This window comes from Symphodus melops (genome assembly GCF_947650265.1).
Source record: "Symphodus melops genome assembly, chromosome: 12".
Taxonomy (NCBI): domain Eukaryota; kingdom Metazoa; phylum Chordata; class Actinopteri; order Labriformes; family Labridae; genus Symphodus; species Symphodus melops.
The window spans coordinates 11,475,262-11,490,669 of NC_136702.1; the positions used below are offsets into that span (position 1 = coordinate 11,475,262).

At 42.1% G+C, this 15,408-nt stretch overlaps 2 protein-coding genes across 3 annotated transcripts in view; one reads left to right on the top strand and one right to left on the bottom strand.

Moving 5' to 3' along the window:
* The first annotated feature begins 833 nt into the window (after window positions 1–833).
* Window positions 834–12,765, top strand: LOC306832356 (WD repeat, SAM and U-box domain-containing protein 1). The gene is made up of 11 exons (XM_079356975.1): window positions 834–1,325; window positions 2,125–2,315; window positions 3,459–3,545; window positions 4,986–5,079; window positions 5,621–5,654; window positions 5,738–5,778; window positions 6,146–6,252; window positions 6,747–6,776; window positions 8,966–9,142; window positions 11,849–11,983; window positions 12,085–12,765. The coding sequence occupies exons 1-11, from the start codon at window positions 928–930 to the stop codon at window positions 12,234–12,236; spliced, it is 1,446 nt and encodes a 481-aa protein (XP_079213101.1). The 5' UTR covers window positions 834–927; the 3' UTR covers window positions 12,237–12,765.
* Window positions 12,599–15,408, bottom strand: part of tanc1b (tetratricopeptide repeat, ankyrin repeat and coiled-coil containing 1b) — a 91,668-nt gene continuing 88,858 nt past the window's right edge. For both annotated transcript variants that reach the window (XM_079356967.1, XM_079356966.1), the window contains one exon: window positions 12,599–15,308. In XM_079356967.1, coding sequence (XP_079213093.1) covers window positions 13,721–15,308 — 1,588 coding nt within the window. In that variant the 3' untranslated portion in view covers window positions 12,599–13,720. The remainder of the gene's footprint in view (window positions 15,309–15,408) is intronic.

Here is a 15,408-nt window from a genome sequence, read left to right on the forward strand (position 1 = left end):
CCTCGCCCCCCAGTGGGCGTGATGCGGGGGTCAGGAAAAATTTGTGCGTACACATACAAATGTTCTTTTTTTTTTTAAAATAGTTTAAAGCAGACTCTAAGCTATGTCTGTTTACTACTCAAAACCTTTTGAGCTGGAATCTTTGGGTCACCTTACAGTTTGTTTATTTGTTGTTGTTTCAATTTGACAAATGACTGTAGAAGCTCCTAAAGTTAGGGCAAAGGTGTGTGTTGTGAGAACAGTCGGCATAGCCTGGATTTATCCATGGCGAAATTAAGTGAGTAAGCCTGCAAAAACTCATCCAGCTTTCAAAAATCTGTGGTAACGTCGAGTGGCTACAGTGACGAAGGCTACGTCACGTACGTAGCTTAACTTTCTTTTTAGTCAGTCCGTGATAGGCTGTTGCAGTGTAAATACCCATCAAACACAATCACACCATTGTTCCTTTATATTTTTGATGGTTTACTGATAAAGAATGCAACATCAATGCAAAATAATTTGCATCTATGATAATATAATATTAAGTTAAAAAAAAAAAAAAAAATAGATCTATGCCTCAAGTGGGGGGGAATAAGCATTTATGCGGGCGGGCCCGGTCCCCTGTGGCCCGCCGATAGCGACGGCTGTGCTTCTGAAGAGGTAGACTATGATCATTGTGTAACTGGACATAAGTCAGAGTCATGTGATTGATAACAGTCGGGGTAATTAACATACTTTATAACTCAGCTGGAGGACAACGTTGTCCACAAGAAGTGAGGAGCAACAGTTTCAGCTCCTAGGTTTTCTACATGTTCAGTGTCTCACGCAACATTTAAAGGTGTTCGTCGCTCGTCTCTGTTCCTCTCCTCTTCGTTCACAGGATATTTAAGTATTTTGCGCCCCCTTGTGAGTAAACTGCTTCCTCCACAGAGCTACAAGCCAACTAAAATGGTGTCACTGATGTGCACTCTTCGGCAGCACACGGACGAGGTGAGCTGTTGTGCCTTCTCCCCTTCTCTCCTCGCGACTTCCTCAGGTGATAAAACTCTCCGGGTTTATAACACGGCGGATTTCTCGGAGCTCCCCTACTCTCCTCTCTCGGCTCATGGCTACGGGGTTCACTGCTGCTGCTTCAGCTTATGCGGAAGTTACCTGCTCAGCTGCTCCACGGACGGCTGCGTCATGTTGTGGAGCTCGGAGACAGGTGAGGTGTCCACGGTGCTGCAACACCCGGACCGTAGTCCGCTCCGAGTTTGCGCAGTGGCCCCAGACTCCTCCCACCTGCTGGCAGGGGCCTGTGACGGTACTGTGGCCCTGTGGGACTTCTCCACTAAGACATTACGCAGGTACAGTATTACCCAACTTGTGAAACTATCAACAGGTAGAGTAGAGCAGCATATGAAACCATATTTTAAGGACTCATTTCCTGTCGAGGTCGTAGCCTCCTCTGTACTGTAAGCAATAATTCGAAGTCCATTATTCAATTATTCGATAAGAATATTACCCTTAAAAAAACGTGTTTGTGTGTTGGTTTAATGCATCTTGCTAATACAATAAAAACAAACATCACAACTTTATTTTGTATTTTATGTCTGTAAAAGAAAATTACATAAATCTTATCAATTGAATTTTTTTTTTTTTAAATTGCTGCCAAACAATTAACTGCCATAAGCTTAGAAGTTCATTTTTTAACTCTAAAAGTTAAAAAACTTTCCAAATACACGGCTCACATATTTAGTTTTTACAGAGCTTTAAGCCACATCTTGCAGCCTTCATCATATTCATCAAAACTATCCCCCAAAGTCACCCTGATTATTGTATTGTAAAATTCTGAATGCTGCATCAGAGCCATGTGAGACAAGTGCAGATAAAAACCAAAGACAGGTGAAGTTTCAGTTATGACAGAGAGCAGCATGTTCATTATAAAACTTTTTTTTTTTTTTTTTAACCGAATAAACCTGTATGAAAGTAATCTTCAGGGCCTGTAAACAACTGTGGTTCAGTTTTTTCCCTTAGAGATATTTTACTCAATTCAGCTTTCTAAAGACAATTACTCAGTACTTAGGGACAACACAAAGCACGTTTTACAATAACAAAATATGGGACGAATACAAAGTGTTAATCCTTATGTTTTGTCTGCAACAGATGCAGTGCTGCTAGTGAGGCCAGTGTTGTAGCCTGCTGCTTCTCCCCCTGTGGTCAGATGTTTGTGACAGGCTGCACCCATGGAGACCTCAAACTCTGGGATGTGATGGACATGAACCTGCTGCATGCTGAGAAGAACACTCACGACCTGGGAGTCACCTGCTGCAGCTTCGCACAACAATTGAAAGTTGGTGAGTTAAATGTGGTGTTTTTTTCTCTGTTTGTCATGTTTGCTCCAAGTGATGCTCGGACTTATTGCAGCACATGATTGAACTTACCCGTTTTTTTTTTCAGGTGATATGTAAGCATGCAAGTTCGTCTGTCTTCTTTGGAAGGAGGGTTCATTTTCTTTGCTTGAGTATTTCTTTCATGCTTGTGATTTAACTTATTCATACAAAAGCAGTTAAACCTAATATGTGAAAAGGCTCCAACTTTTGTTGGAAAAGAAGCTTCTATTTTGTGACTTTTGTGACTTTTTTGCGTTAGTTTAAAAAAATAATTTCCAAGTTAGTTATTATGTTGAATTTAGAGGTCACATATTGGGTTGAGGTCTCTAGTCTGTCTACAAACCCCCCAGTGATGAGAAAAGTCCATCCTCTCCGTCTTCTGCCTGCTCCACTTTTTAGAAAACGCATGCTCAAACAGGCTGTTTGGATATTTTCCCTTCATGACATCACAAAGGGAAGTAATCCCTCCCCCAGGTGATGACAGCACATCTAGGTGTTTGTTTTCCCGCTGAGTCTGCTTTCACACAGTAAAAAATAAGCCATGGAGTATTGTTGTTTTGGATTATAAGCCAGACAAATCACACACTTTATAGACATTAGAACAGCTTCCTGTAGGTTGGGTTTTAGTTTTTTACTTTTATTTCTTCATCATCAATCAAATGGTAGTGATTTAGTAGATTGTAAATGCAAATAATAGAAGTTAGAACAACATTTTTTTCAAAATTATTTCCTAAAAAGACAGAATGTCTTTGCCAACTGTGATTGAGTCTTATATAACTAATCATGAACTAATTGCAAATAAGTTTGTAACAGAACAGCAGAATCGGCTCCGACTCTGAACATAAAAAACATTGTGCTGTTGAATGATGCTGTCACATTTCATTTCATTACATTTTCATTTTGCAAAATCTCTCAGAGCTTCGCATTTTGGTAACAAAAAACATATTCTTTGATTTGGAAATAAGATCGAAATCCAAACACTACATTTATGTCCCATGCTGTGTTGTCACACCTCACAAACAGTTCGTCAGATGATATTTGTGTCTTTTTGTTATTAAACCCAGTCGAGTGTGAACATCCGTAGACTGTGTTTTTTTGGTGCTGCAGATGGCTGCTGTGTGGAGTTCCGACTGGCCTCCTGTGGGCAGGACAGCCAGCTGAAAATATGGATTGTTTCCCAGAGTGAAGGAGCAGGTAGGCCGACCCCTCTGCCATCTTCCTCATCTTCCTCACCTCATCACCTTAGAGAGAGAGAGAGAGAGAGAGAGAGAGAGAGCTTAATGTTCTAACCTTGAAATCTCTCTGCAGAATAGAAGAATTTTATTACTGCATGGAATAAATCAGCGGCAGACTGACTCATTAATAATGGATCATTTTAAGACACTCTGCTGAAATACAGCAGCAGTAGGAGGAGAGGACAGTGAGTGTGTGTAGGATTGTGTGTGTGTGTGTGTGTGTGGGGGGGGGGGGGGGGGGGAGTTGGAAGAAAATCAGGTGAATATATCCTCTGTGACATTTCTATCATGTTCAACCAGGAGCTGAACAAGAACATTTCCTGTACATTTAAAGGTTGTGTACCAGCCTCCAGACCTTCTTTAAATCAGTGTATGAACACGCCATCATGTTGTTACTTCCCAATATGTTACCATGGAGGATGTAATGTGCCCTATTTGCTGACCTGCTGTGCTCAATGTGTTTTTTTTTTTTGTTCTTTATCTGTGAGCAGCTTGCAGATGGACACAGAATGATACACTGTATGTCCTTATTTCATTTCTTTAAAATGTATTTTGTCTGAAACTTATTCTCCATGGAGGAGCTAAACTATGCATTTAGCTTGTGTTTGCTTGCAGGGTGCAGGGAGCATTGCATGCTTGAACACTTTTGCACTTTTTTAGAAGTGACTACCTAGTAGATAATTCAGGTAAGTAAAGGTGCCACATGTAAAGATGGACATAAAGAAAATCCAAGCTTTGTGGATAAAATCTGCAATATTTCAGTTTTTCAGTCTTTCCCTTGCCCCTTGTAGCATATGTTGTTTATCAAGCATTAAGTGTGTTTTATTGGCAGAGTTTAGCCTAAATTTGTCAGCTTTGATCATGTGTTTTTGTTTTTGGCACATGAAAATAACACTTTAGCCTCCCACAGAGCCTGCAAGCTGCATGTTTTACTCTAAGAGAACAGGGAGGTTTAATTTTATACACATTAATGTTTACAGGCTAATAATTCAAACGCTGCTACAGACCAATTAGTTGTGGCACGTAGAATTACTCCTCAACAAATTATCACTCTCTGCTCTAGTGTCTTTGTATCTAAGGTTGTGAAAGTCTCAGGTTTACTGGCAAAGAGAAAATCTTTTGTTCCCAGCAGCTGTCAGCAGGAGGCCCAGCTGTGAGCCAGCGAGAGGGGAGACAGTTATTGACTAAAAGTTTGGAGTGTGAGCTGACTGAATTGATTCAGAGGTTGATGCTCTTTGAAGTGTGTGCATGACGTGTGTGTTTAGAGACAGATTTTTGGAGATATTTTCTGACCAATTTCGAGATAACGTAATGGAGGTTTGCTGCTGAACAAATGCAGACATAATATGATTTTTGATTTCCACCTGGCCTTTGTGGGTCTGTGTTTGTCAACCCTCAGCCTGTGCTATGAAGCTGCTTCACACCCTCTGCAGCCAGTCAGCTCCAGTACTGTCCTGCGCCTTTTCTACTGATGGAGAGAGAGTGGTCTCAGGGTAAGACGCACACCTACCTACCTACCTACACACACACACACACACACACACACACACACAGACACACACACACACACGTCTTGTCTTTGTGTGCGAGCAGCACTAATAAACACCTTCTGTGCTGGCAACTGAACATTGACTTTAGTGCCTGACAGGGTTGTGTTTGTTGAATGATTTATTTGAAGAAAAATCATTAGCTCATTTGAGACAAATTAGGTTTTCAATTAATCTCTCCTCAATGTTTATATAGTTCTTTTTTTTTTCTCCTTTCATTACAAATGGCAGACGTCTGTGCTCAGCAGCGGTCCTGCTGTTCCCTCAGTTGGCCACCGGAGGAGTGTGTTTTGTTGTGTTTAAGCGTCTGCTGTTTCTGGCTTTATTTCAATCATGCTGAAGGTTAAGCTGTGCTCTGTTTGCACTCACAAATGAATGATGTGTCTGTTTTTGTCTGAAAGGACAGGTCTCATTTTTCTCTCTTTCATTATACTGTAATAAAATTGCAAACATATGATGACTTTGTTTACTCTTATTTTTTTAACAGTTCAGTGGATAAAAGTGTTGCAATATATGATGCGGTGAGTGAAGCTCGAACAAAAATGTCTGTGGCTGCCGAGATTCTACCCATTCTCCTTCATATTTGTTTGTTCTTTGCTTCCAGAGCCTGGGAACGCTGCTCCACACTCTGAAACACCATGACAGGTAAATGACCTGCCCTCCTGCTGCTATGCAATCTCTGCAGCTATCAGGCAAACAGCGGCATAGGAGCCCCAGTGTTTCAGATCAAAATGTGTGATTTTTGCTTGATTAGTTTTTCCCAGAAACACTGGGTGCAGTGATGCAATAGTATCTAACTCTGCTTTCCAGAAAGTCATTGAAGTAGCACCACAGGTAAGCACAGACAAGGCTCTATGCAGTGCTTGAAAGGATTTCAGATATTCTATGATCTTAGATGGCATTTTTCCTTTTTTAGAGCAGGGACAGTCTCGCTTTTAAAGCAGCTCTCTTCCTGTGCCAGTTTTTGTCTGTCAAACACACCCTTCACATTTCCTTTTCCTCCTCCTGACAGGTACGTGACAGCTGTTGCTCTGTCTCCCACTATGCCGTGGATTGCAACTGGCTCCATGGACAGAACCGTAAATGTGTGGAGAATGGTAGATGAAGTCAACAGCTCTGGTAAATTTCTAGCAGAGCTTTGCTTAGTTTGTCCTCCACAAGTGCACAAGCACTCCTGTTTTTAAAAGCAGACTATTACCAGTGGTTCAAAGCCCAGAAGCAATTGCATGCCTCCCAAAATTGTGTTTTAGGAGCTATCCAGCAGGAGAAGGTCCCGTTATGTGTAGTGCTGTGTAGAGGAAGAACAGTGAGTGATGTTCATTGGTTCAGCAGGGTAAACTTCCAGTGAGCCATAGAGAGCTGTTGTTACTGAGGTGAATCCTCCTTAAAAAAAATAACATAAAAGTAAAAGATCAGAATAATAAATGAAAAAGGTGCAATCGTGAGACATCTGGAGGCCTTGAAGCTTCATCAGTGCAGCAGCTTGATGTTTACAAACCATGTTTTAGCTCAATGAAGACCTTCTTTCACCTCTCTTTTCTGTTCTCCCTTTCCTTTGATCCTGTGTCCTCTTTCCACATATTAAAGTTATTCCCTTTTATGTCTTTTCACAGGAGCTGAAACACAGCAGACGGTGTCCCAAGGTAGATAAATGCATTCCTCTGTTTTAGTTCTTTTTTGTACTTTGAGTCTCATTTTATATGGGCTTTATTTGTGTGTGAATAATACAGGTGTAAAAATGATTAAAAGAAACAGACTTTTGCGGTAGGTTGTTGTCATTAAGGTGTATGGTAAAGACTTTCTTTTTGAACCCAAACAGTTGCTTTTGTAAAGTTAAAGTGAATAAAAATAACATCAAATGGCTTCTGTCTGACCTTAAAGGATATGGATAAGGTTGTTGAATAACTGTCTTGTCAGCAAATTGCATGAAGGGTCCAAAACCAACAATGTGTTGTCTCCTAACACTTACTCTAGCTCCTATAAGTTCCTACTGGATTGTTAAAAGTGCCAAAGATGTTATTCAATTAAACAGGCATATTTATATCTTTAAAAGATTTAGCACATTATATTTTAGCCATGCTAGCTAACTGTGAATGTAGGGCCTTTGCTTAAAAATGTTTAAGCCTTGAAATGTAAAACACTTGATGTCTATTAAATGTTGTTCTCACACTTGGATTCACTTCAGGATTTATATTTAAAATACTTTGGTGTGTTTCTTAAAATAAAACTACAGATGACATTTCCATTAGGGACCACTGTACTTAGCTTTTGATGCTTAAAAGAAAATGTTAGTATGCGACTCTTGACACAATTAGCATGCTAATGTTATCCCCCATGTTAGAGCACTTTTCCACAGAGCAGCTACCTGTAGACTCTTTAGGTACTGTAAGTGTATTTTTGAGTAAGTAATTTAATTAACATATTAAAAGGTATGAAGACAAAAACGATTTGCTTATTTCCTAAAAAAAAAAAGAAAAGCTAAAGTGGAATATTTGAACAGTTTTCAATGCAGTGAATGATTTGACAGGTTTACTGAAATCTCCTTTACGCCCATTGTCCTCCTGCACAGGTGTTTTCAGTTTGGTTGATTAGAGCTCCTCACAAAGCATCACATCAGCGTCACCCTCTGCTCGTTAAGTTTGGCGCACCTGTTGTGACTGTAATCAGCCGGGGTGACACCGGTGTGTTCGTGGAGCTTTGGTTATGAATGCACTGAAGGTTTGAGCTATCAAGTTCCCCCCATTTATGATGCAAAGAAACACAACGTTTCTCCTCAGTTTTTTTAACTTGATGATAAAAAAATACCATCAACAGGCTTAACCTGTAAATAACAGAATTTGATGAAGAGTTCATCGTGCATCTGTACAAGTAATTAAAGTGTGAGCTTTCCCAGCCTGCAGTGAAGCTCTGAGAGATTTTCATGCTTTTGGCACTCTTTTTTCCATGACTCAGCCTGCTAGACTGTGAGACTCCACAGACTATCAGCGGTGCCTGCAGCGAGGAGGTGGAGTTACTCCATTCTCTGTGGTGCTGAAAGTTGATCTTCACAATAAGCGATGCTGAGCTAAGGGCAAAATATTGTGGATGCACAGTTTCTTAAAAAGGAAATGTTTCTGAGAATCCAAATAGATCTATGTTGATCTAATGACACTAATGACATGTCTAGGACAGTTTCAACAACAGGCCTCAATATTATCTAGTGGCAAGTCTAGCTTTGATTTGTATAACCTGTAAACGTTACTTTACCATCAGCACCAGCTTTACTTTTTATCCTTTGCTAATTTTAGCACTCTAAACTCGCATTGGGCACAGAGATCTGTTGTGAAGGAAAATATGCATCTACTATGATTTTTGTTTTATGCTAGGGCGACAAACGGTGGTAATGAGCAACACCTCCCGGCCTTCAGGGTTATCCTTTATGTTCCTAATGATGGGGTGATGGGAACCACGTGGCTGCTGAGAGGTGTCATTATCAGGACGACACACAACGGGCCGGTTTATTTCAGCCTCTTGTGATAAATGATGGGTGCTCACTTGTGTCGTGTCATGTGAAGGTTGCTTAGCTGAATGCTGGCACAGCGTAGTAACACAACCCTGAGCTTAATTATCTTTTCAACAGGTCACATGCTTGTATGCTATGGAAGGGATCTGTGTGCCTTTCACTCCAATATCAGCACAGTGTGAGTGTGTCTTTTTCAGTGGAGTGTAAGGGGGGGGGGGGGGGGGGGGGAGACTTTGCATCAGATAAGTTTGTCACCACAGATGTTAGAGGGTTTGGAGGGGATGAAAGCAAGCACTTTTTCCCTTCCTGTTGTATGTTTATTTTTTACAGGAAGGAAGTTGCCAGGTCACTCCAGGCTGCTGCTTACTGATTGGTCGGAGGAGGATGTGCAGACTTGGCTGTGTGAGGAAGGGCTGCAGGAACTCGTCAGCATCTTTAAGGGCAACAATATTGACGGGCTGGAGCTCAACAAGCTGAACAAGGAAACAGCAACGGAGCTGGGAATTGGTGAGGATGACGCATAAAACAAAGTCATGCAACAGAAGTGTTCACCCGCACACACGCAGATTTCATGCAGATTTAACGTTTGATCCTCAAACATGAGCAGATTGAATTGGATAGCATGATATAAGCCGCTTTTTATCGATGCTCTGATTTATTTTCCCCTCCCAGTATCGCTCCTCAAATAGTGATCTGATTTAGGGATGTGAGGCTGCTGTGTTTCTATCTGCTTATACAACCATGAATCACGCTGTGAGGACAGAACCCTACAGAATGACCTTTACGTCACAAACAATGATAATCCCTCTGAAAATAAGATTAGTGCGCTCAGGATTGTCCGAGGTTTCAGTTGGAAAAGAGAGATGGGGAAAAACTGTCCAGAAACGTAAAAAACACTTCTCCCTCCAGGCGGTGGACAACAGCTTATACACAGCAACATTGTAGTGCAACAGTGTAATCCAAACAAGACACAAATGTCTTTTTTAAACATTTATTTTTGGCCCTGTTGACTTAATTCAGAAAGAACAGTGGATAGAGTTTGGACATTGGGGGGAGAGAGAGAGAGAGAAAGAGTCAGGAATGACGAGCAGGAAAGGAGCCGCAGGTCGGAAAAGAATCTGGGCTACCTGCTTGGAGGATTTTAGCCTGAGGACATGGGGCACAACCTAACCGCTAGGCCATCAGCGCCCCCAAAGCTAGTATGTTTTAAAGGAATATCTTGACATTTTATTAGACCTGATGGGTTGATGGTCTTAACCGTCAGTTTTAGGGTATGCTCTAAGGCGGAGCTACCTGTGACAAGTTGCTGCTCACTCCAGGTATAAAAAGATGGCCACAACTAAAACGTCACATCCGTGGCCTGTAAAAGGGAGATTCCCAAACCAATCAGCCACATCACATTGTATAGCTTTACTTCCTTTACACAGGGATTAACACTTAAGTTTATGTTAAATTGATACCATGGGTCATTAGTCTGTGAGCCGGTTAGCTTAGCTTATAAGGAAGATAGTTGTTGTTACACTTAATACAAAGCATACACACGTGCTACACGAGTGAGCGCTAAAGATGCTTTGAGGCTAATTGACCTTTGGATTAAGTTAGACAACCTGTTTGAGATGCATCTAGTCTTCATTTGGGCCCAAATCTAAAATATTGTTCAAGTAGTTTTTATGTGGTTCACACATGCTCAAAGCTGATCGATTTCAGCAGATTCAAACTTAATTACTTTTTGGAGGAAAACACCTGCAAGGATTAATCAGCTTTAATTTTTGTCCTTATTTTCTATTACTTTTAATATATACTGGCAGCTAAACAAAGCGCTATCTTGAATTCTAATTTACACCCACAACTCTGAAGGAAATGAGAGAGTTACAGCAGTGCCATTAAAACAGAAAACTGTCTTTACGCTGATTATGGCTACGTTGTGTCAAATGTAATCATGTAAGAAGCAGCATCACAGCTGTAATCATTATGCCTTAATTTGGGAGCAGTTAAAAAGTAAAGCAAACTTTCCCTGCATGCCCCTCAGTTATCCTATTCCTCCTTTCCTTTCTGTGTTCTTTCCATGTATCCTGCTTGTGTAAATGTGTGCTCTTGCAAAGACACACACGCACGCGCAGCAAATTATATTCCAGCACACTTTACTTGATGAAATATTCATGAATCTTTGAGTAAGGGGAGGGGGAAAAATATAATTCAGTGTATCTCAGCAAAGACAGCCTCATTCTGCAGTTTTATTGTAGCATCTCATCAAATTATCAATCTAAATGTAAAGTGGACGCTATACTAGTAATGGCTTTTGCCCCCATGAAAAAATGTGGGAACTACTTATGGAAATCTTAAACCCTATAGAGCTGTTCAGAGCATTTTTGTCTTCCTGCGAGTAGTTTATTGGATGGAGGATTTAATGGCTTCAGCTTGTCTCAAAGATGGAAGAGGTTTCGATTAAGCACTATCACTTTTCCCAGAGGATCAAAACTATTTGTGATTGCGACTGCAGGCCACCACTGGGGCATGTGCTTGTTTAACTTTAAACTTGATTGCAGAATTTGCAAAAAACTGAGCTCATGCAAAAAATAAACCACAGTCTTTCTGGTTCCCTCCTTCCAGCTCGACTTCCTGATCCAACAAGTGTATAATAACATCGTTTTGACACCTTTATTTTGCTGCAGTAGAATTATTGCACATTGTTGAAAATTTGACAAGCTGATTTCTCAGGAAGGAGCTTTGTATTTTCTTCATTTTGTATTTCCTATCACTTTACTTGGATCCTTTTTACATTCATTGCTTGAATGATACTAAAAGATTTCTTTTCAGTCAAGTGGTGTTCAGTGAATCTGAGCACTTTTTGTCACACAGGATTGTTTGTTTTTGAAAAGTTAATTTCAGTGCAATTAAGAACGCATGTCACAAAATGTCAGTGCAATCTGTAAAGATCCTCCCTCCATTGTAACGGCTGATGAGGTGCTGTCGATGTGCAGGTGCATGCAGTGATCTTCCTCTATTGGGCTGTTTGGCAGGTTTTATACTTGAGGAGGATAATAAGAGATGCTAACTTAGAAAAACACCTCACAATGTGTAAAAACATTATCATGGGTTAATAAGGGTCATTTTTTGTCATCAACCTTTGCTTCACCATATTTGGATTGTTATAAAAACTTGCACTGCGTGATATTTGACAAGTCATATTGAGCACTGTGTTGGTTTCTTCAGAATCTTTGGGCCTCCGCGGTCGTCTCCTGAGGAAGATTGAGGCCCTGAAGGCCGAGCAAAGTGACTCAGAGACTCCGGACGAGTTTCTGTGTCCAATCACCAGAGAGCTGTTGAAGGATCCAGTCATTGCTTCAGGTGAGTCCACAAAACCTTGAAAAAAAAATCTCTCCATTGACTTTATACTATAGACTATACTGTATACATTACACAGTGTGAAATGTGTGTGTTCTCCACAGATGGGTATTCCTATGAGAGAGAGTCTATTGAGAGCTGGATCAGGGGCAGGAACAAAACCAGCCCCATGACGAACCTGCCCCTGCAGACCACGCTCCTCACCCCCAACAGATCTCTGAAGATGGCGATCACAAGATGGAAGTCTAGCCAGTAGACAGCAACTTCTTCTTTTAGAGCTAGAATCCAGCTCACCTGGTACTTTATAATTTAACAGTAAGTTTTCATCAAATAAAGTCTTATTTAATAGAAGGAATGAATGGCTATTAAAGTTATATTCAGGGAACAAAAACAATCTAAGTATCAGCTCTCAATTAAGATCACAAATACCTGAACACAAGCTGTGTATTTGAGAATCAATCAAAGCCAACACTGTGCAGTTTTTAAATGTACAAATTACAATTCCTTCCTCTCAGAAATCAAAAAGTGTCTGCTGCAGCTCATGTGCATCAAACCGTTCAGTGCTGTCAGAACAGCTGTGTGACTGTGTGTCAGAGTAAAAGTAGGCAGACCTGTTAGTTTGTTCCTTAGTGGGTCTTTATTTCTCTGTCCCATGGTGGCAATGGCAGTAATGGTCTATTACAGTATGTGATCACAGCTAATAAAGCTCACAATACTGAAAACATGGCAACAATTGCATTTAACGTAATATTAAAATAGAGCTGATGGCGCTGTGCCTGAAACCATTTCTGTTTTTATCGATTTTTTTTCTTACTCTGAAATATAAACTGCAATTGAAGCATGCACTTAAAGTCAACATCATTTAGAATCATAAAATGTCTTAGTAGCTGTGCAAAAATAACTATATAAAATATATTGCTTTTACAATTAACCAAGCCATTGGCGCTGTGAATAAATTAAACTAGACAGCAACAACAAGCAGATAGAGAAGGGGATTCAATGTTAATGAGGATTTATAGAATGTACAAACACATTGAACAAATGCTTTTTTAGAACCTTTAACATCTTCTGAACAACATTGTGCATAAAACTCAAAATACACAAGTCTGAACTTGTCATTACATTAAACATAGACCTTCAGTGAAGAGAAGGAGAGTACATATTTATATAATATTCACAACGTGAGGATCTTCAACCTCCTTCCTTAAACACAGGAATGCCCGTCCTTTCAACTTTCTTCCACCTTCACTGAGGACTCTTCGTGTTTTTCCGCTCTCAGCACCATGGACGTAATGAACATCGTTCAAACCCAGTATAACTTAAACTATTCCGTGATAACATTATGCTGTGACTGAATATGTTGTTTAAGCGGCTTAAATGTGTATAAAGTGCTTACTGTCACCGCTGCGTTGATGAGGACTGTACATCGAACGTCCAAATGCTTCCTTCAGTGCAATGTCTCCAGCTTGGCTGAACAATGGTGGACATGTTGTCTTGTAACAGAAGCTGACAGCCACAAGTGACAGGTTGAGAGGAGAAAATCTGGAGCGTTCTGCACACTTCCTGTCTGTGTTCACACAGGAAAACAAAACAAAGCACTTGATTCTGTACTTGTTACCGGGCTTCAGAGTGAGACTGTATAGGGTTTGAAGTTGGTTGAAAAGTTCAAACTCATTTTTCTCACTTAAGATTTTTGCTGTTTGTGCGTTGTGGACTGTATGAGAGATGAAGCAAACATCTCTACACATTCGACTCTATAAACGATCGCTTTGGTTTCATTGACGCTACGTGGATGGCAGGATTATCTCGGACGAGGCCAGGCTGCTTGGGCTTACTGTCCATGAAAGTGTGCGGAAGAGCCAGCGCTGGCTTGGACTCTATGTAACAGTTGGCGGCTTGGCAGAACTTCTCTGTGAATTCCTTGGCATGCATGCCGTTTTGTAAGCTACTCATTGCCATAGCACCCTGAGGTGGCGGAGGTTTGTGCTGCTCATGATAAGTGCTTACAGTTTTGGTGTAAGGCAGCTCACAGTCGATGGACTGAAGGCCCATAACTGACATGTTGTGACACATGAGACCTTCAGATGATTGGTTCATCCAGCTGCGGCTCTGGTGACTCTGCAGGCCGTGATGCTGCTGCTGCTGCTGCTGTTGGAGCTGCTGCTGAAAGCGGGCCTTCTTGTCAGTGATGCCCATGAAGGGCCTGGGTTTGTACTCTGAGGCAGCGCTGGCCTGTTGGCTGTGCTTGGATTTGTCAGATATTTTGGTGCGGACATCAGGTCCCAGCTTGCCGCTGTCTGATAGGCTGCTGCTGGACGCCAGGCTACTGGTGGAGCTGGACACTCGCATGCTGCTGCTGCTGCCGCCACCGCCCTGCAGTCCTGCTGCGCCACACATCGCTTCCTTTTCTGGGTCTGTATGGTTCCCCTGAGGTGCAGGACCAGAACAGGCCAATCCGTCCAGGGAGGATACAGAGTGTGCAGACAGCCGGTCTTGTCCCGGACCCTTGGAGCTGCTGCAGGATGAGTAAGAAGCTTGGGAGGAGTGTAGACTCTCGTTTTCACAGCTGTGACCCATGGAGACCGATGCAGATGCTAGAGACAGGCGGTTTCCATACACTGGCTCGTCATTGGGGGGCTGCAGAGGGCTAATGTCAATGCCCGGGGCGGGCTTCAACATACTGGACATATGTCGGCTGGGTAAGGGACTGGATGGAGCATATTGAGATTTAGCTCCTGTGGTGCGGCCCCCGACGGCCCCTCCCACAGCCTGCATGGAGCTCAAATGCTGATTGGTCTTGACGATCTGGGCCTGCTTTGTGGGCTGCAGCACCAGACCCTGTTGGGCCAGCGCCTCTCGGTGCTCTCGCGGGTACCGGTGGAGGGGAAGCCTGCCGGGGCCTGGGGGTGAGCTGGGGCTCAGGTTCTGGTGTAACAAATTGTTGGTACTGGGCTCAGAGGGTACGACTCTGTTGTAGGAATAACTGTTCTGAGTCCAGCACGCTTCAGTTGGCCTGTCTTGCAGCGATGACTCCTCCTCCTCCTCCTCCTCTTCTTCCTCCTCCAGGATGTCTCTTTGTCCGTCCATGCTCCTGGCGAGGATGTGCTCTGACGGGTCTCCTTGTCCTTCGTCTGGCTCCTGATCAGACTCGTGGCCTCCTGATGCCTGACTCAAAACAGCTGCAGCTCCTGCGAAGCTTCCTTTAGTCTGAACACGCTGCATCTGTTTACACTCGTCCTCTACTCGAGCCAGCAGACGACGGATCTCTCGGTTGTTGGGACACAGCTTGGCCGCTTCATGCAGGTCAGCCAGAGCTGCTGTAAATTGCCTGTGGATGGGAGCCGTGAAGAAGAGACACAGATCTAGATCACAAAAAGTACCCAAATACAACCACAGTACAGTAGCTGATCTGAAGCTATGCTGTATAG

Excerpts from the sequence above, each read along its gene's own strand:
- LOC306832356 (XM_079356975.1), top strand. The coding sequence starts at position 928 with ATGGTGTCACTGATGTGCACTCTTCGGCAGCACACGGACGAGGTGAGC. Across the intron at positions 5,080-5,620 it reads GGAGAGAGAGTGGTCTCAGG|TTCAGTGGATAAAAGTGTTG; the intron begins GTAAGACGCACA and ends TTTTTTTAACAG. Across the intron at positions 6,777-8,965 it reads ACAGCAGACGGTGTCCCAAG|GAAGGAAGTTGCCAGGTCAC; the intron begins GTAGATAAATGC and ends TATTTTTTACAG.